Source organism: Leucoraja erinacea, chromosome 2 (genome assembly GCF_028641065.1).
Source record: "Leucoraja erinacea ecotype New England chromosome 2, Leri_hhj_1, whole genome shotgun sequence".
Lineage (NCBI taxonomy): Eukaryota > Metazoa > Chordata > Chondrichthyes > Rajiformes > Rajidae > Leucoraja > Leucoraja erinaceus.
This window is the reverse complement of record NC_073378.1, coordinates 21,522,603-21,542,822: the sequence shown is the minus strand read 5'-3', so window position 1 is coordinate 21,542,822 and position 20,220 is coordinate 21,522,603. Positions and strand designations below refer to the sequence as shown.

General features: G+C 41.2%; 1 protein-coding gene across 1 annotated transcript in view; it reads right to left on the bottom strand.

Moving 5' to 3' along the window:
- The window catches only part of LOC129707575 (nebulette-like), a 302,307-nt gene that overhangs the window by 4,555 nt on the left and 277,532 nt on the right, over window positions 1-20,220 (bottom strand). Inside the window, 2 exon segments of the mRNA XM_055652726.1 lie at window positions 8,233-8,357; window positions 15,982-16,125. Of these exon segments, the coding sequence (XP_055508701.1) occupies window positions 8,233-8,357; window positions 15,982-16,125 (269 nt within the window).

The following is a 20,220-nucleotide window of genomic DNA, read 5'->3' as shown; positions in this document are numbered from 1 at the left end:
GAGGAAATGGGAGGAGTTAAATGTAAAGTTGTTGAGGGTAAGGACCAACTCCGCTAGGTGGAGGAGAGTGTCAGTGGCTGGGTATAGGTTGCTCCTCTGGTCGAGGAAGAACCGGAGGGCTTTGAGGCCATCCTGGTGGGGGATGGAGGTGTAGAGTGACTGGACATCCATGGTGAAGATGAGGGGGTGGGGGCCTAGAGAGTGGAATGCGTGGAGGCGGCGGAGAGTGTCTGAGGTGTCTGGAACATAGGTGGGAAGGGATTTGACCAAGGGGGATAGGATGGAGTCATTATAATGGGTGAAGAGGCCTCAGACGGAAAGGTTAAATGGGAATGGGATGATAAATTCAAGTGACAGGCAACCAGATGCTTAGCGCCATTCTTGCATGAATACAGGTGCTCAACAAAGTGATCACCCAATCTGATTCTCACTGTGAACACATACTGCAGTACACTAAAGTGGAAGGAGAGCACATTAATTGGTGATTTACTTGGGAGAACTGTCTAGGGTGCTGAATGGTAAAAAGGGAATAGGTGAAAGGACAGGTGTTGCATTTCCTGCCTTTGTATGGAAAGGTGTCATGAGGAATGATTGGTAGGGACAGAACAGCAGAACAGAGTGTCTCAAAGGGAACAGTCCCTTCAACAGGAATCTCTTCTTTGATATATGGATAAAGCAAACATCTACCACCCTAATAAGAACATTTGTGAGAACTCTATCAAATGGATAAACATAGAAACATAGAAATTAGGTGCAGGAGTAGGCCATTCGGCCCTTCGAGCCTGCACCACCATTCAATATGATCATGGCTGATCATCCAACTCAGTATCCCGTACCTGCCTTCTCTCCATACCCCATAATCCCCTTAGCCACAAGGGCCACATTTAACTCCCTCTTAAATATAGCCAATGAACTGGCCTCAACTACCGTCTGTGGCAGAGAGTTCCAGAGATTCACCACTCTCTGTGTGAAAAAAAGTTCTTCTCATCTCGGTTTTAAAGGATTTCCCCCTTATCCTTAAGCTGTGACCCCTTGTCCTGGACTTCCCTAACATCGGGAACAATCTTCCTGCATCTAGCCTGTCCAACCCCTTAAGAATTTTGTAAGTTTCTATAAGATCCCCTCTCAATCTCCTAAATTCGAGAGAGTATAAACCAAGTCTATCCAGTCTTTCTTCATAAGACAGTCCTGACATCCCAGGAATCAGTCTGGTGAACCGTCTCTGCACTCCCTCTATGGCAATAATGTCCTTCCTCAGATTTGGAGACCAAAACTGTACGCAATACTCCAGGTGTGGTCTCACCAAGACCCTGTACAACTGCAGTAGAACCTCCCTGCTCCTATACTCAAATCCTTTTGCAATGAAAGCTAACATACCATTCACTTTCTTTACTGCCTGCTGCACCTGCATGCCTACCTTCAATGACTGGTGTACCATGGCACCCAGGTCTCGCTGCATCTCCCCCTTTCCCAGTCGGCCACCATTTAGATAATACTCTGCTTTCCCGTTTTTGCCACCAAAATGGATAACCTCACATTTATCCACATTATACTGCATCTGCCAAACATTTGCCCACTCACCCAGCCTATCCAAGTCACCTTGCAGTCTCCTAGCATCCTCCTCACAGCTAACACTGCCCCCCAGCTTAGTGTCATCCGTAAACTTGGAGATATTGCCTTCAATTCCCTCATCCAGATCATTAATATATATTGTAAATAGCTGGGGTCCCAGCACTGGGACTTATGATAACTATTTTATGTTCAGTTAGTCACATCTTTACATTCACTGTGAAACCATACTTCAGTTCTTTTAAAACAAAGAAAATAGTATCTATCACTGTGGCAGCTCTTTGCAGTTGTAGTGAATAGGATGACTACAATAGGCCTAGTGGAAGGTACACAAAAATGCTGGAGAAACTCAGCGGGTGCGGCAGCATCTATGGAGCGAAGGAAACAGGCAACGTTTCGGGCCGAAATCCTTCTTCAGACTGATGTAGGGTGGTAGGGGGGGAGAGAAGAAGAAAGGCAGAGGAGGAGCCAGAGGGCTGAGGGAGAGCTGAGAAGGGGAGGAGACAATAAGGGCTACTGGAAATTGGTGAAGTCAATGTTCATGCCGCTGGGGTATAAACTGCCCAAGTGAAATATGAGGTGCTGCTCCTCCAATTTCCGGTGGAGCTCACTTTGGCCATGGAGGAGGCCCAGGACAGAAAGGTCGGGTTCGGAATGGGAGGGGGAGTTGAAGTGCTGAGCCACCGGGAGATCAGGTTGGTTAATGCGGACTGAGCGGAGGTGTTCGGCGAAACGATCGCCAAGCCTACGCTTGGTCTCACCGATGGAGATCAGCCTGCACCTAGAGCTGCGGATGCAATAGATGAGGTTGGAGGAGGTGCAGGTGAACCTCTGTTACACCTGGAACGACTGCTTGGGCCCTTGAATGGAGTCAAGGGGGGAGCTTTACCCGCTGAGTTTCTCCAGCATTTTTGTCTACCTTCGATTTTCCAGCATCTGCAGTTCCTTCTTACACATGGAACTAATGGATGCAGTTTGATTTACAGAGGCATTTGTTAATATACCAAAAAAAATGTTAATCTACAAAATAACCAAAATAAAAAGATAGATCCGTTCCTTGTATTTATTTTTCCACTACAGCAGAGAACAGTATTATGACGTTTACTTCATCAAAGGCTGGAACATGAAATGCTCCTTGGTAAATCTCTCTACATTTCAATAAATCACGACTGAATCTAATAACTAAAAAAAACAAAACAACATTGTCACATCAAAAGCAGCAGCAGCAGCTTCATCATAATTGTAAATTGAGCTGAATAAACTGAATGAGTATAAGGTTAGCAAACACTAGTCACAATATCATCGAACATTTGTGGTGCAGAAAGAGGCCTTCAGCCCAAGGCAACCACAACAGTCTGAAATGAGCTATTCAGCTTGATCTCAATTTCCAGCGCCAAGTCCATAGCTGTGCAACCCTCAAGTTTTCAAGTGCATTATAATTGTGCCCTTTGGATGAATGATCTTTTCCTCATCCTTCCACCACATTAAATCTATGTTTCCTCATCCTTCCACCACATTAAATCTATGTTTCTTCGTTTTGACCCCTTTGATTAAGGAAAATATGTTGGCAATGTGGCACAGCTACTGGTGCTATTGCCTCAAAGCTCCATTGACCCTGGTTCAATCCCGACTCCCAGTGCTGTTTGTGTGGCCTGGCCAAGATGGCCATTCGTGGGTCCAGGCAGCGGGCAGTCGACGGCCGCACAGCGGTCGGCTGCCTGCCCCTTTTGAGGGGTTACGTCCGTGCCCGCGTGTCCCTAGAGAGGAAACACACTGTTTCCACGGGGACTGTGGAGGCCTTCTGTGAACGATGGGCACCGCAGGAGGTTGAATATATTATCGATTAAAATGTTAATATTTTAATTTGATAATTTTGTTTAAGTGTTTTTTAAATTGTTTGAGCTTTCTACCTTCCCTTGTAAATAGTACATATGTTTAAAAATCTAATAAAAAAACCTTTCCGGAAAATAATAAATAAATAAAAAGTGCTGTTTGTGTGGAGTTTCCATGTTCTCTCTGTGATCGTGTGGGCTTTTTCTCTGGGCAGTCCCTAGTTCATCCCACATCTCACAGATATGCCGATTGGTAGGCAGCCTGCTCGTGGTGTGCAAATGGATGGTAGAATTTGGGAAGTTAGACACAAAAAGCTGGAGTAACTCAGCGGGTCAGACAACATCTTTGGAGAAAAGGAATAGATAAAAGGAATTTGTAAAGGAGGGAGGAGAGAGTTGATGAAAATGTGAGATTGAAATAGGTTATAGTAATTTAATCACAGCACAGTTTAGATATCTAAATATATATTTTATATTTTAAGAGATAAAATTGTCTTAATATTTAGCAGATTTATTTTTGTACTTTAAATCTTAAAAATAAGTGCATTCCTTTAAAGAGAAAAGGAAATACGGGAACAAGGTACAGCAAATAGACACAACATGCTGGAGTAACTCAGCGGGACAGGCAGCACCTGTGGAGAGAAGAAATGGGTGACGCTTTGGGTCAAGACCCTTCTTTAGACTAAAGTCAGAAGAAAGGGAACTAGGTACTGCAAATGTTGGCTCAATAAAAAAAGACACTAAATGCTGGAGTAACTGTGGATCAGACAGCATCTCAAAATAAGATGGATTGCCAACAGTCTGTCTGTCCTTTCGTCTTTTTTTTTTTTTTTTGGTGAGTTTTAAAAGTTTGTGTTAAAGTTCTCTGGTTTGTTCGATGTGACGGGTGGGGGAAGAAGGTAGGGGGAACCTTTTTTCATTCTCATACCTTGACAGAGATGCGATTGTTTTCCGAGTTGTATCTCCGATCAATCTGTGACCTAACATCATGGAGTTGGAGGCCTTGCTCGCGACTGACTTTGAGTAGTGCCTTTCAACTTCAAGCCACACCCAAGCCATCATTTGCAGTAATTAGTGCCTTTCAACTTTAAGCCAAAGCAACCAAGCCACCATTTGCAGTAAGTCGTGTCTTTCAACTTCAAGCCACACCCAAGCCATCATTTGCAGGCAGTAGCTCCCAAGCCACCACTTGCAGTAAGTAGTGCCTTTCAACTTCATGCCACCATTTGCAGTAAGTAATGCCTTTCAACTTCACTCCATTGCACCCAAGCTACCATTTGCAGTAAGTACTGCCTTTCAACTGCAAGCCAAAGCACCCAAGCCACCATTTGCAGTAAGTAGTGCCTTTCAACTTCAAGCCACAATTTGTAGTAAGTAGTGATTTTCAACTTCAAGCCAATGCACCCAAGCCACCATTTGCAGTAATGGCGCCTTTCAACTTCAAGCCAAAGCTCCCAAGCCACCATTTGCAGTAAGTAGTGCCTTTCAACTTCATGCAACCATTTTCAGTAAGTGGTGTCTTTCAACTTCAACTGAGAGAAAGAGACACGAGAGAGACAGAGACACGAGAGAGACAGAGAGGGAGAGGGAGAGGGAGAGGGAGAGGGAGAGAGAGAGAAAACATAAAAAATAGAAACAAGAGGAGTCGGACTTCCATCACTGTTCTGCACAAATAAATTAATCAACCTTACCCCTTGACTATAGAAACAAGACAAAAATAATCTCATCAACCTCATCAGTCTGATAGTCTCGACCCGAAACATCACCCATTCTTTCTCTCCAGAGATGCTGCCTGTCCCGCTGAATTATTCCAGCTTTTTGTGTCTATCTGCAGTTTAAACCAGCACCTGCAGTTCCTTCCAACACTCTTTGTTAAGCGAAACAGATAATATTCTCATAATATTATTCACCTCAACTAAGTATTTTCTTCACCTCCGTTGCTGCAGATAATATAATCCCAGTTATCAAATCTTTCTTCAAAGTGAAAAAAAAATTCCAGCCCTGCCAACATGTTCATAAATCACCCCATGGTCCTCTGGAATCCATCCCCTGGAAACGCCAATTGCTCCCTTTCTACAATGTGTCATAGTCTTACAGCATGGAAACAGGCCCTTCATCACAACTTGTACATGCACATCAAGATGCCTCATCTAAACGAGTCCCATTTATCCGCGATTTGGCACATATCACTTTAAACCTTGTGTGTGCCAGTGTGTGTGTGTCAGTTGTGTGTGAGAGTGTGTGTTGCTCTCCCACACTGCTGTAATTAAGCACTGCTGTAATTTCTACATGGTGAAACCAAAATGTATAAAAATGGCCTTTATTAAAATCTGACAATGTACACAATGTGATATTTTTTCTATTACAAATTGTGGAATACTGAGGCAAATAAATGAATGATGGGTCTTTGTCCCAAACATTATGGAGGGCATTGTCGTTGGGTTAGGAATTGAAAACACATGGCATAAAGTTTGATCCATTTAAGGGTCATGGCACCTGAAGATCTATTGCTGACTCCAGGAGGCAAGGAAGCAACTTGATTCTCTTGAAGTCCTTCACTTCTTAAGAATTCTCAAGCTGGTCCAAAATAATGTCCCCTACTGTTTTAATGAAACCTGTCTGAGCGACTACATGAATAATATCATGGCGCAGAATTGGAGACATTCACCCGACTACAAAGTGTGGTTTCTCAAAAACATCAATGAATAGATTAATTTTCATTGTAAAATTAGGAAAATAAAGTGAGAGTTATCTGTCTTATATGTAGAATAATGGATTCTGAGAAATGCTTTCGCTTCTGATGTCAGTCTTCAATAAAAGGCTTCTGAAGTTTGAGATGAGATATTGTTATGAAACCGTAGCAGTATTTCTATTATAACATAAATTACACGTCATGCTGACTATATGAGTAATTGTTTTCCATTTTAACTGAATTCTCCTGCATCTGTAGGCCTGGCCGTTGTAATGGAGAACAAACAGCATCTATTGTTGAAGTATTCCTTTCCATAGAATAACAATATAACTTTAAAACTCCATTCATGCTGATATCAGGTGACTTAATAAATAGGTGTAGGTGTAATACAATTCTGAAAGTGAACTGATACATTACTTCATGAATCTAGGAATCTTTCTTATGGTGATCTTTTCCTTAGGAAGCAAAGACCTTTAGCGGGTGCTATTAACATGTCTAGGATGTTGCACAAACAGCGGAGAAAAGTGAGAATTTCACCAAGTGCAAAATAACATTCCGGGTCTCCAAAGAGTGATGGGTCACTTTATAGAATATACTTTTTGGTATATTAAAGCATGTTTAATGGATGTTATCATACAATAGTTCATTTCAAACAGCTCAGAAATAGTAAACTCTGCAATATGTTTAATTATTTTAACAAGTTGTAGTTGATCAAAATTGCTTATATTTGAAAAAAAAGTGTTCATGCTGTTTCAACTGAGATTCAGCACAAAATTAATTGCTATATGCAAAAAGCGAATTGCATTGATAATTATGCCTGATATGATGCCCATTTTTGTTGTTGATATGTCTGACAGGCCGATTCTGCGGTGACCACCGATCCCTGCACACTAACACTATCCTACAAACACCAGGGACAAGCCAATTAACCTACAAACTTGGTCATCTTTTGGAGTATGGGCTCGCAGAGAAAACCCACACAGATCACGGGGAGAACGTACAGACAGCACCGGTAATCAGGATCGAACACACGTCTCTGACGCTGTAAGGCAGCAACTCACCGCTGCGCCAAAGAGCCACATATTTTTTTGTGGTATATTCAAAATGTGGAGTCTTTGGCATATTCAATACCATAGAATTTTTCATGAATTACTATCCAAACTATCCAAAACTACAATAATGGTGTTACATAATTTAGTTAAATATATTACATTGGCATTAATGCTTTAAATACACATTGGTTTTGAACTGTTAGCTGCTGCTGAGTCACAGCCGGTCGCTGCTGAGACAGCAATCTTTAGCCAAGCAGTTTGAGTGAGGAGAGGGACATGGATTTGACCATCATGCAGAGAGTGATTTCTGCTGAACTCCAATTAATACTCTCAGTGACTTTGTCATAGTCATGGAGTGATAGTGTGGAAACTTTGGCCCAACTTGCACACAATGGCCAACATGTCCCAGCTACTGCACACCAGTCCCACCTGCCTGCGTTTGGTCCACATCCCACCAAACCTGTCCTATTCATGTATCAGTCTAATTGTTTCTTAAACATTGGGATAGTCCCAGCCTGAACGACCTCATCAGGCAGCTTGTCCCATACACCCACCACCATATGTGTAAAAAAAATTACCCCTCAGATTCCTATTAAATCTTTTCCCCTTCACCCTAAACCTATGTCTTCTGGTCCTCGATTTACCTACTTTGGGCAAGAGACTCTGTGCACCTATCCGATCTATTCCTCTGATGATTTTATACACTTATTTCGGACAGTTGATGGAAACAGATACAGTTGGTGATTCCGACTTGCAAATATCTGACTCACGGAACATAAATCTTAGGTAAGTCAGGGAGGGCCCGCATTTGTTCAGCCTCTCTTTTTTCAAATTTAAGTGATCTGAACAAGTGGTCATTTCCATCCAAACATGGAATCATAATTCCAACATGTCAAGACAAACAGTCTATCATTTTATCTTTTAATAAGAGTTGGGAGGTGCATGCTCATTAGTTGGGAGGTGCATGCTCATGGTTGGAAAGTAAAGAAAAGAACAAGTAGAAAATCAAAGATATATAAGAAAAAATATTAGTAATCAATCTAAATGAAATTGTAAAGGTTATTCTTTAATAATTAATGCCACTTACCATATTAATTTGATGAGGGAGAGAATGTTGTGGCCTCACAGAGGATACATTGGACTGATGCATATAACCATATCCTGGTGAATGAGGAGAATGCATCTGCTGGTAAGCTCCAGGAAGCACAGCAGCTAATTGATCATAAAAACAATGGCAAGGTTTAAAATAAGGTGTTACAATTTCAGCACAAATTTAACACAATTTAATTGTGTATTTGCATGGATTCAATCCGTTGTCCGACTCTAAACTCCATTGGGGTCTTGAGATGATGTCCATAGTTTCTGTCTGTGCCACGGACGGTAAATTTAAAAGCATAAAGTAATTAAAAAAGGGTTAGAGAGGAAATGAGAAATGAATTTTCACCCAGAGTGTGATTTGGTGTGTAGAATTCAATGCCAGGAAACCCTCCTCTGATTTAAAAAGCATTTTGACGTGTACTTGAAGGTCCATGACCTGCAAGGACACAGACCTAATGCTAGAACAGTGGTGGGGAACTTGCCGGTCTACAAGGCCATTAAGTGCGGCCTTTTGAAAGAATCCAAATTTTGTAGAACAAATCTTTTTATGATTATTAATATGTTTTTGTTCATCTTTTATTCATTTTATTTTTATCTTAAAATGAACATATTTAAAATACCAAAGAGTAAAAGGAGATTCAACAAAATAATCCTCCCCGACTGACGGCCACAATTAAAACATTGGTAAGTCATGAGGGCTATTTGAACAAAATAATGTACATTTTGAAGTATATCTAATTGAAGTTTCTTGGATGCGGCCTTATTAGATTACAGCTAACTTAATGTGGCATTTGATAGAAAAATTCATTCCTATAGCTATCGGGGACTGTACCTTTAAAACTGCTTTAAAGATGTTAGCATATAGTGAAACTGGCTTTTGCAGTGCTGTAGCTGAGAGAACATAGATAAGAGCCGTTCTCGTCCTTGTGACATTCCATTGTAATGCTATCATCCTGTAGTCCGTGTGTTTTCAAACAATAAAGGCTTATTTTTGCTTTGGCAGGTGCCTGCCTCGCTACTCACTCCCTTGCCTCCCTAACCTAACTAAGGAACTTCATTATGTTTCTTGTAAACTGTGTTCCTTTATTCATGTTATGGAAAATTACTAACCATGTGGTTTACGGCTGTTTATGAGTATAAAAATATGGGTAAATTCTCTGTATCATCAGTCTGAATAGTGCCAGCCTTTGTTGTGGACGCCCTGTGCACATCATTATTTGGTCTCTCTCTCTCACCTTGGCGACAGTAAAGCTATTGCAGAGATTTCTGACTTTGATTTATTTGTGCATAAACATTCAAGTTATATCTTAATTACTGTTGCTGTTGTTTGTTGGGAAACATATTTCTAACGGCATTCCACCATGAAAAGGTTCCCCACCCCTGTGCTAGAAGATAGAGATGTAATGAGCTGAATGGTCTACTGCTATGTCATACATTTTATATAATTCCCAAAGCACGTGGTGCCAGGAAAATCAATGTGTCAAACATCTACATAAACTAATCAAGACCAAAACCAAAGTACCATTTTCCTCTAAACATCTCTTAAATGTGGTCATTGTACCAGATTCCATGACCTCCTCTGGTAACGAGTTGCACATTACATACAACCATATAACAATTACAGCATGGAAACAGGCCATCTCGGCCCTACAAGTCCGTGCCGACACAAATTTTTTTCCCTTAGTCCCACCTGCCTGCACTCATACCATAACCCTCCATTCCCTTCTCATCCATATGCCTATCCAATTTATTTTTAAATGATACCAACGAACCTGCCTCCACCACTTCCACTGGAAGCTCATTCCACACCGCTACGACTCTCTGAGTAAAGAAGTTCCCCCTCATGTTATCCCTAAACTTCTGTCCCTTAATTCTGAAGTCATGTCCTCTTGTTTGAATCTTCCCTATTCTCAAAGGGAAAAGCTTGTCCACAACAACTCTGTCTATCCCTCTCATCATTTTAAAGACCTCTATCAAGTCCCCCCTTAACCTTCTGCGCTCCAGAGAATAAAGACCTAACTTATTCAACCTATCTCTGTAACTTAGTTGTTGAAACCCAGGCAACATTCTAGTAAATCTCCTCTGTACTCTCTCTATTTTGTTGACATCCTTCCTATAATTGGGCGACCAAAATTGTACACCATACTCCAGATTTGGTCTCACCAATGCCTTGTACAATTTTAACATTACATCCCAGCTTCTATACTCAATGCTCTGATTTATAAAGGCTAGCATACCAAAAGCTTTCTTTACCACCCTATCTATATGAGATTCCACCTTCAAGGAACCACTGAGTACAACCACTGAGTAGAAATATTAGCCCATTACATCCCCTGTAAAACTTCTACCTTTCACTTTAAAACAATGCCCTTTTGTTTTAGGACACCCCTATCATAGGAAAAATACATTTTCACTATCTAACTTTTCTATGCCACTCATCTTCCTTCCTTTGCTCCAGGGACAACAAGCTCTCCAATCTTTCACATAACTAAAGGCTGCATGGACTAGTGAGTGATGTGGTTCGTATGCATGGTGATTTGCCAGTTCATCAGTTATGGCCTAAGCTGGTGATATTACAGTACTTAGAAGGTACAAGACATATCACCGTGAAAAAGACAGAAGAGCATGATGATATTTAGTAAAATAGCAGATAATGGGAGCAAAAGCCAGGAAGGCATCCTGACAGTCCGTGGCCGTGAACTGTGAATGTGGCTGGAGGCCTGTATCGGGGCACCGCGGTCTCATTGCCTTCCAGATCGCCGCATAGAAGCCCGGGTCAGGGCCTCGCGGGTCGGACGGAGGAGCCGGGTCTTGCGGGTCGGAATCCAGGTCGGTGTTGCGGCTAATGGAGCCCTCGTGGGGCGTTGACAACGGTGAGGCCTCGCGCCGATGGGGCACACAAAGATCAAAACGCCTGTTCCTGCCATCCTTCCTATCAGTGTGCTCCAGGGTGCACAACAATGTTTTGCAGTAATCTACTGGTTAAAAGAGGTATCACATGAAATATTCCCGTTTAAATTACAGGTGTTGCACATTACCCATGGAGTCTCCTGAAAGTCCATGTTACTGGCACCAAGACCATCTGGTTTGATTTCATTGTGCTGCACAATTTCAGTGTTTCTTTATGCTGTACAGAACAGAATTTTTACATCCTTAAATTAAATTAGGAATAGTCTTTGCTCATTATGCGATAGAAACTGTGGAAGCGTACAATATTTCATCTTCAGCTCAGTGACTTCTTTGTACAGAATTTGTAATCCCATTGTCTCTCCTAACTGCACTTCCATCTGCAACCTCCCCTGAAAGATACAAACCTTTCATCATGTATATTATCAAACTATCCAACATCTAGTCCAGTGAACAGTACATTTCTCCAAACAACGGGAAACTAATGCTTGATATTTGATTGTTGCCAAGAGGTAATACTCTTACCTGGAGATTGTGGCAGGTTGAATGAGATAATTTGCAGTATAAAGTATTGTTCTCTTTTATTTGTAATTCCTACATTTGTCTTGTGAAGCCATGTAAGATAATCTTTTGGGTAACCCCTTTGCGAGGTGGGAACTTTCCTCATTTTATCATAAAAACCCTCTCATTTTTGGAATCATCCTTATGGCTGCTTTCTTTAGTGGGTTTCTTGATTACTGGTTTATAAATTTGGACATGACTTTTAACAAAGTAGCTCATCATTCTATGTATTTAATTTGTTGCTGCCAGGCAAGGATCCGTTGTGTTCACAGGTGTATCAACCCAGACTTACAACTGACTTGCAACTCCTTAGTTTCTTCATCAATATTCATTAATTGCATGGAGGAAGTAATCACTCAAATTATGTAAGCAGACAAATAACAAGACATGGTATTGTAAGAAATCAGATCATTATTAATGTTTTGAATTGATATTACCAAAAAAATCTAGACACTCTAAATCAGAAATTAAAAATAAATGGTAATTTACAATGTGCATATCAATATCAAATATCAAAGATTCATCCAATAAACAAGAGCCTTTATTTGATAATGTGTTGTCTATTCTTAAATGTTCATAACAATGTATATAACAGATGTTAGACCCAAAATGCTGGAGAAACTCAGCGGGTCAGGCAGCATCTCTGGAGAAAACGAATAGATGATATTTTGGGTCGGTAGCCTTCTTCAGTCTTCTGCAGGGATGCTGCTTGGCCCACTGAGTTATTCCAGCATTTTGTGTCTAACATCTTCGGTATAAACACCGCATCTGCAGTTCCATCCTACACATATATAACAGATGTTGTCAGAAGCGTTTGAGTTATAAGGAGAGGTTGAAAAAAAAACTGGTCCATAGAAGGCTGAGGGGGTGACATTATAGAGGAGTACAGTGCCCTCCATAATGTTTCAGACAAAGACCTATCATTTGTTTATTTGCCTCTGTACTCCACAATTTTAGATTTGTAATAGAAAAAAAATCACATGTGGTTAAAGTGCACATTGTCAGATTTTAATAAAGGCCATTTTTACACAGTTTGGTTTCACCATGTAGAAATTACAGCAGTGTTTATACTTAGTCCCCCCCTATTACAGGGCACCATATGTTTGGGACACAGCAACGTCATGTAAATGAAAGTCGTCATATTTAGTTTTTTGTTGCATATCATTTGCATGCAATGACTGCTTGAAATCTGTGATTCATGGACATCACCAGTTGCTGGGTGTCTTCTCTGATGATGCTCTGCCAGACCAGTATTGCAGCCATCTTTAGCTTATGTTTGTTTTGGGGGCTAGTCCCCTTCAGTTTTCTCTCCAGCATATAAAAGGCCTGCTCAATTGGGTTCAGTTCGGGTGATTGAGTTGGCCACTCAAGAATGTACCATTTTTTGAATGACAAAGACCTATCATTTGTTTAGTTGCCACTGTACTCCACAATTTGAGATTTGTAATAGAAAAATTCACATGTGGTTAAAGTGCACATTGTCAGATTTTATTAACGGGTATTTTTATACATTTTGGTTTCACCATGTAGAAATTACAGCTGTGTTTATACATAGTCCCTCCATTTCAGGGCACCATAATGTTTGGGACACATGGCTTCACCGGTGTTTGTAATTGCTCATGTGTGTTTAATTGCCTCCTTAATGCAGGTATATGAGCGCTCTCAGCACCTAGTTTTTCCTCCAGTCTGTCCATCACCTTTGGAAACTTTATTACTGTTTATCAACATGAGAACCAAAGTTGTCCCAATGAAAGAAGTCATTATGTGACTGAGAAACAAGAATAAAACTATTGGAGACATCAGCCAAATGTTAGGCTTGCCAAAATCAACTGTTTGGAACATCATTAAGAAGAAAGAGAGCACTGATGAGCTTACTAATCTCAAAGGAAATAGCAGGCCAAGGAAGACCTCCACATCTGATGACAGAAGAGTTCTCTTAAATTTAAAAAAAATTCCCAAACACCTGTCCGACAGATCAGAAACAGTCTTCGGGAGTCAGGAGTGGATTTGTCAATGGCCATTGTCCGCAGATGATCAGAAATACAGAGGCTACACTGCAAGGTGCAAACCACTGGTTAGCCGCAAAAATAGGATTGTCAGGTTACAGTTTGCCAAGAAGTACTTAAAAGAGCAACCATAATTCTGGAAAAAGGTCTTGTGGACAGATGAGACGAAAATTTACTTATATCAGAGCAATGGCAAGAGCAAAGTATGGAGGAGAAAAGGAACTGCCCAAGATCCAAAGTGTACCACCTCATCTGTGAAACACGGTGGTGGGGGTGTTATGGCCTGGGCATGTATGGCTGCTGAAGGTGCTGGCTCACTTATCTTCATTGATAATACAACTGCTGATGGTAGTAGCATAATGAATTCTGTGGTATATAGACCCCTAGGGGAGGGGGGAGATTGGGGGGGGAGAGGGAGAAGGGGGGAGATGGAGCGGGAGGAGAAGAGAGAGGGAGGGGGAGGAGAGAGAGAGAAGGGGAGGGAGAGAGGGGGAGAGAGAGAGAGAGAGGGGGGGGGAGGGAGAGGGAGGGGGGGGGGGGGAGAGAGAGAGGTGAGCGAGAGAAGGCGGGGGGAACAGAGAGAGGGGGGGGGGGAGGGGAGGGGAGGGAGGGATGGGCAGGGGTGAGAGATAAACACGGAACAAGGCGCAGAGAGAAAAACATTTACCAAAAAATACGGAGCTGCTACAAAACCCATTTTTTATAGTTAATGCATGATTCTGTACCAGAACAAACATTTTTTTTTCTCTTACTTTTCTATGCAGAGGGTGGTGAAAATTGCCCAACGCATCACCGGGGGACGCGCTCCCCCCCATTGAGTCTGTCCAAAGCAAGCGCTGTCTGCGGAGGGCGCTCAGCATCGCCAAGGACTGCTCTCACCCCAACCATGGACTGTTTACCCTCCTACCATCCGGGAGGCGCTACAGGTCTCTCCGTAGCCGAACCAGCAGGTCGAGGAACAGTTTCTTTCCGGCGGCTGTCACTCCACTCAACAACGTACCTCGGTGACTGCCAATCATATTTACCAAAAAATACGGAGCTGCTACAAAACCCATGTTTTTATAGTTAATGCATGATTCTGTACCAGAACAAATATTTTTTTCTTTCTTTTCTATCTGAATAGCACAGCAGTTCTGCAGATAAACCTGCCTTGTTTGACACATAGGCTTGCTACATGGTAAGCTGTATTTAATTATTTTTCTTTGCCAATTCAATTGGAGAATAAAAGGTGGGGGGGAGAAAAACAACTATTTAGATACATTCCAAATGGTGCTAGTTCCCCTTTTCCTGTTCAAAATCCCCGGTGCTTTTATAAATGTATATCAAGTTGTCCAAACGCGGAGATAATTTCCCTTTCATTTATTTCCATTTCATTGTTATTCCTGCTTCTAATTTAACAGTATTGGCCATTCTGAATTAGATTTTACACTGTGACTGGTTAATCAGCAGCTTTCAGATCACACTAGTGTTTAAGTCTTGTACCACTTTGTCCAAATCTTTAATCCTTTAGCAGCTCTAATTTGTTACAAAATGCAAAAATTGATGCAAAGCACAAACAACTTTATGTTGCAAGTGCTTAGTTAAACTGTATGACTTGTGTGAATCTCGATTCAGAAAGGTTAACAAAGCCTTAAAAATGCTAAATAGCGAAATGACAACATCAAGCACATAGCCACAGGTAATGCAAGGTCAGCATTTATTTCCCATCTCCACCCACATTCTTGGAACCATTCATACATGTTTTTTTCTTAGCCTTATTCCACACATGTTCCCAATTGGCAGACAGATACTTCATGAGTAATTTGAGAATACAAAGATCAAAATCAATACTAGAAACTTTGATATTACTACACAACAGGTTGTTACTCATTATGTTAGTTAAAAAAAGTGTGACTACTGTGCACAAAATAAGAACTGACTGATTCAGTGTAACTTCAACCAAACCTGCCCAGTGAGCAAGTGATGAAGTCAGGCGAACTTCCCCTGTTTTACTTCCCATTGAAGTCAAAGGAAAGCAAAATCTGCCTAATCAAAATTAAAATATAATGCACTGTAAATATTTAACAGAAGTGGCAGCATCTGTATTAAACTAAATCAAACTAAAATTTCAATTCAATGAGCTTCAGTCAGAACTATTTAATCCAATCCAGACATTTACTCAAATTAGGCTAAATTATGCAATACATTAATAACAGTGTACTGTATATCTAGGTGCTTTGCATGCAATGATGTGCAGAGTTAGTACTGAAATTGCAGCTATGTACCTCCTTCGTCGGATACTTCCAGGGTATTTTCACTGTAGCTGGAGAAGGTTGGATTAACCTCTGTCATCACTGACCTTTCATCTCCAGCACTTATACTACCCACACCTGTGGACTGAGACTGTTTACTATAACGCTTTGCCTTTTCTACAGCAAGAAGAGAAAAGCATAGAAAGGGAAGCTGAAGTACACAAAATAATATAAAAAGAATCAAGTTTTAAACTACACCAAATAGGTATTAAATACAATTTTCTACAAAATTTCAAATATATATTTTCTTGCGTTTTTGATAACATAGGTCACATGACGTTTGAAGAATTGTATGCCAAATGACAAATTGGTAAGAATAATATACAATTATTCTCGGTGCTTCTCAAAAACTAAGCAACTTTGCTTTACCACCAATGCAGGAATTTATTTATCAATGTAAATACAGGAATGTATTTATAAATACAGGTGCCGGCTCGAAGCATCGAATGACCTACTCCTGCACCTATTTTCTATGTAATTCATCTGTAGTAAATTTATAAATATCCTGTCAGAAGATTCTGACTATCTTCTAGCAGCAATAGTACTTTCCAGCCCCAAAACAAAACTGGCCACTGCAGTCTTTCAACTTCAACTTCAGATGTAGATGGCTACTTGGAATTCAATTTCTCAGCCATACAGAGTTGCTAGCTCACAATGCCAGTACCTATTCTTTTGTAAATAAATTGACACACCTCATGAAGTTGCAGTCAACTGTTCAGACAGCAAGTTGCAATGACTCCTATTCATGCACAATAGGATCTCAAACCAACATTAAGTCACGGGAGGGTAAACTGTGCTGTGCTTTGTGATTAGTTTCTGGAGTGTCTCTTACAGATTCAGTGTGGAGCCTAGGGATGTGCAAATTATGAATCCAGATAAAGTATCTAATCAATACCACTCACTACCTACTGCAATGAAAAATAGTGTGAAAATGGAAAACACCGTTTCCCATATATGCAGTCGAAATCAAGAAAAAGTTACTATACCTTACTATACGCCGCAGGGAGACTCCTGATGGGCACTCGAAAAAGGGACCACATCACCCCGATCCTGGCCTCTCTCCACTGGCTCCCTGTGCAGTTCCGTATACATTTCAAGACCCTCCTCTATGTCTACAAAGCCCTCAATGGGATTGCCCCCTCCTACATTACCATATAACCATATAACAATTACAGCACGGGAACAGGCCATCTTGACCCTTCTAGTCCGTGCCGAACACGTATTCTCCCCTAGTCCCATATACCTGCGCTCAGACCATAACTCTCCATACCTTTCCCGTCCATATAACTATCCAATTTATTTTTAAATGATAAAAACGAACCTGCCTCCACCACCTTCACTGGAAGCTCATTCCACACAGCCACCACTCTCTGAGTAAATTAAAAGTCTTCTTACCACCACTCCACCTCCAGGTCCCTCAGATCAGCCGACTTGGGGCTGCTGAATATCCCGCGGTCTAGGCCTAAGCTTAGGGGTGACCGTGCCTTTGCGGTTGCAGCTCCTAGACTGTGGAACAGCATCCCCCTTCCCATCAGAACTGCCCCCTCCATCGACTCCTTTAAGTCAAGACTAAAAACTTATCTATACTCCCAAGCCTTTCCTGACGTCCACTGAGCGAGGGCTATATGTATATATGTATGTAGTTTGTTTGTTTATACTATTCTTATAACAAATGTAAAGCACTTTGGCCAATGAGAGTTGTTTTTTAAATGTGCTATATAAATAAATGTGACTTGATATTCTGAAGTATGTATCTTAATGATTGTAGCAACAGGATACCAACAATCATTGCAGTTTGAAAGGACAACAGATTCAGGATTCTGATGGTGGCATGAGTGCAGAATGGGTTTTGGTGGATGAAATGTAACTCATTGAATTTACTGAAATTGATTTCATTTCAGCATTTCACATCAGCGAGAAAGAAAAACATAGAAACATAGAAATTAGGTGCAGGAGTAGGCCATTCGGCCCTTCGAGCCTGCACCGCCATTCAATATGATCATGGCTGATCATCCAACTCAGTATCCCGTACCTGCCTTCTCTCCATACCCCCTGATCCCCTTAGCCACAAGGGCCACATCTAACTCCCACTTAAATATAGCCAATGAACTGGCCTCAACTACCCTCTGTGGCAGAGAGTTCCAGATATTCACCACTCTCTGTGTGAAAAAAGTTCTTCTCATCTCGGTTTTAAAGGATTTCCCCCTTATCCTTAAGCTGTGACCCCTTGTCCTGGACTTCCCCCCCACATCGGGAACAATCTTCCTGCATCTAGCCTGTCCAACCCCTTAAGAATTTTGTAAGTTTCTATAAGATCCCCTCTCAATCTTCTAAATTCTAGAGAGTATAAACCAAGTCTATCCAGTCTTTCTTCATAAGCCAGTCCTGATATCCCAGGAATCAGTCTGGTGAACCGTCTCTGCACTCCCTCTATGGCAATAATGTCCTTCCTCAGATTTGGAGACCAAAACTGTACGCAATACTCCAGGTGTGGTCTCACCAAGACCCTGTACAACTGCAGTAGAACCTCCCTGCTCCTATACTCAAATCCTTTCGCAATGAAAGCTAACATACCATTCGCTTTCTTTACTGCCTGCTGCACCTGCATGCCTACCGTCAATGACTGGTGTACCATGACACCCAGGTCTCGTTGCATCTCCCCCTTTTCCCAATCGGCCACCATTTAGATAATAGTCTGCTTTTCCTGTTTTTGCCACCAAAATGGATAACCTCACATTTATCCACATTATACTGCATCTGCCATGCATTTGCCCACTCACCCAGCCTATCCAATCACCTTGCAGCCTCCTAGCATCCTCCTCACAGCTAACAGCTAACACAAAAACAAACAGACATTTTTTTCTGGGCAGTAGAGTGTATACAACACATCTTATGAATTCCTTGTTTCAAAAATGTAAAGTGGAACTACCTATTATTGATGTAAGCACATACACCTTTTTGGAATGGAGATACCAGTTTCAGTACTTACTTTGAAGCAGAGGGATGGTGGTAATGTTGTCCTAGCATTTGAGAAAACCATAATAATAGTTTGGTTGGGGCCAATGATCTACATGGGTCCCAGTTGCCTGGACCAAACACAGGCAGGTGAGACTAGTGTAGATGGGGCATCTTGGTCAGCATGGACAAGTTGGACTGAAGAGCCTGTATCTGCGTTGCATGCCCCTATGTCTGTAAGTCTGAAGTAGGAAAGCTAAAGATGGGAGGGATTGGGCAGGTCAACAGGAATGGGGGATGGCATGGGTGGGTTGTAGAAGATTGCAGTTGGGAGAAAGAGGGATCTGCAGCTTGTGGAAATGGATGTGCAAATTAAAGGAGCTTAGTTGCATTACCTGGCAAATTAAAATAAATGGAACTTTAAATCATGGTACTCATCCACCTATGATGGCAGGAAAGGGGTACATTTAAAAGAGTGAGCAAATCTTCATTACAACATTTGAATGAACAACCTTGAACCATGGAAGTGCTTTGGCCACCTGTCCCTCATCCCATCTTAAGTTGGTTCAAAGTAGGCTGATCACAAATTTGAAAGATTTATCTCAACCCAAACCCATCAATTTATGAAGATTTACATTCCCTCTAATTTGTCATTTAGCATGTGACCCCTGTCATCAAAAGTACATATATTAGAGTTTGATTATTGTATTGGGAAGGAGTATCATCCATTGCTACAATGCATGGTGAAAGGCAACTTACAGATTTATTATTTGAGAAAATGTGCACATTGAAGTTATGCTGCTTCGGCTAGCCCTAGTTTTTATTTATTTGTAAACCATTCACCTTTCATAATTTTATTTTCATATAAAAAGTATAACAGCCAGTTGAATAACACAAATAATTTCATTCCACTATATTCAGATGTACAGTACGTTCAACAAGATATTTGACTTGTTTGGAGAGACTCAACTCTTTGCACTAAATTGTGTGGTTAAAGATTTCAAAGGGAACCCTTGCTCCTTGCTGATGCAAACATGTTCCAGACTTAAACAGGCTGCAGGGTTGAGTGATAGAAGCCACTACATCTGTCACTACACAGCATCACTGCTGATTCACTGCTGAATTTATTCTCTGATCTAATGCCAGGACAGAACCAGAGGAGGATTAGAAACTACACTGATTTCAATCAGATTTCCAACCTGGAGAATGAGGAAAGTGATGTTTTAAAATTTTAGTTTAGTCTAATTTAATTGTTGA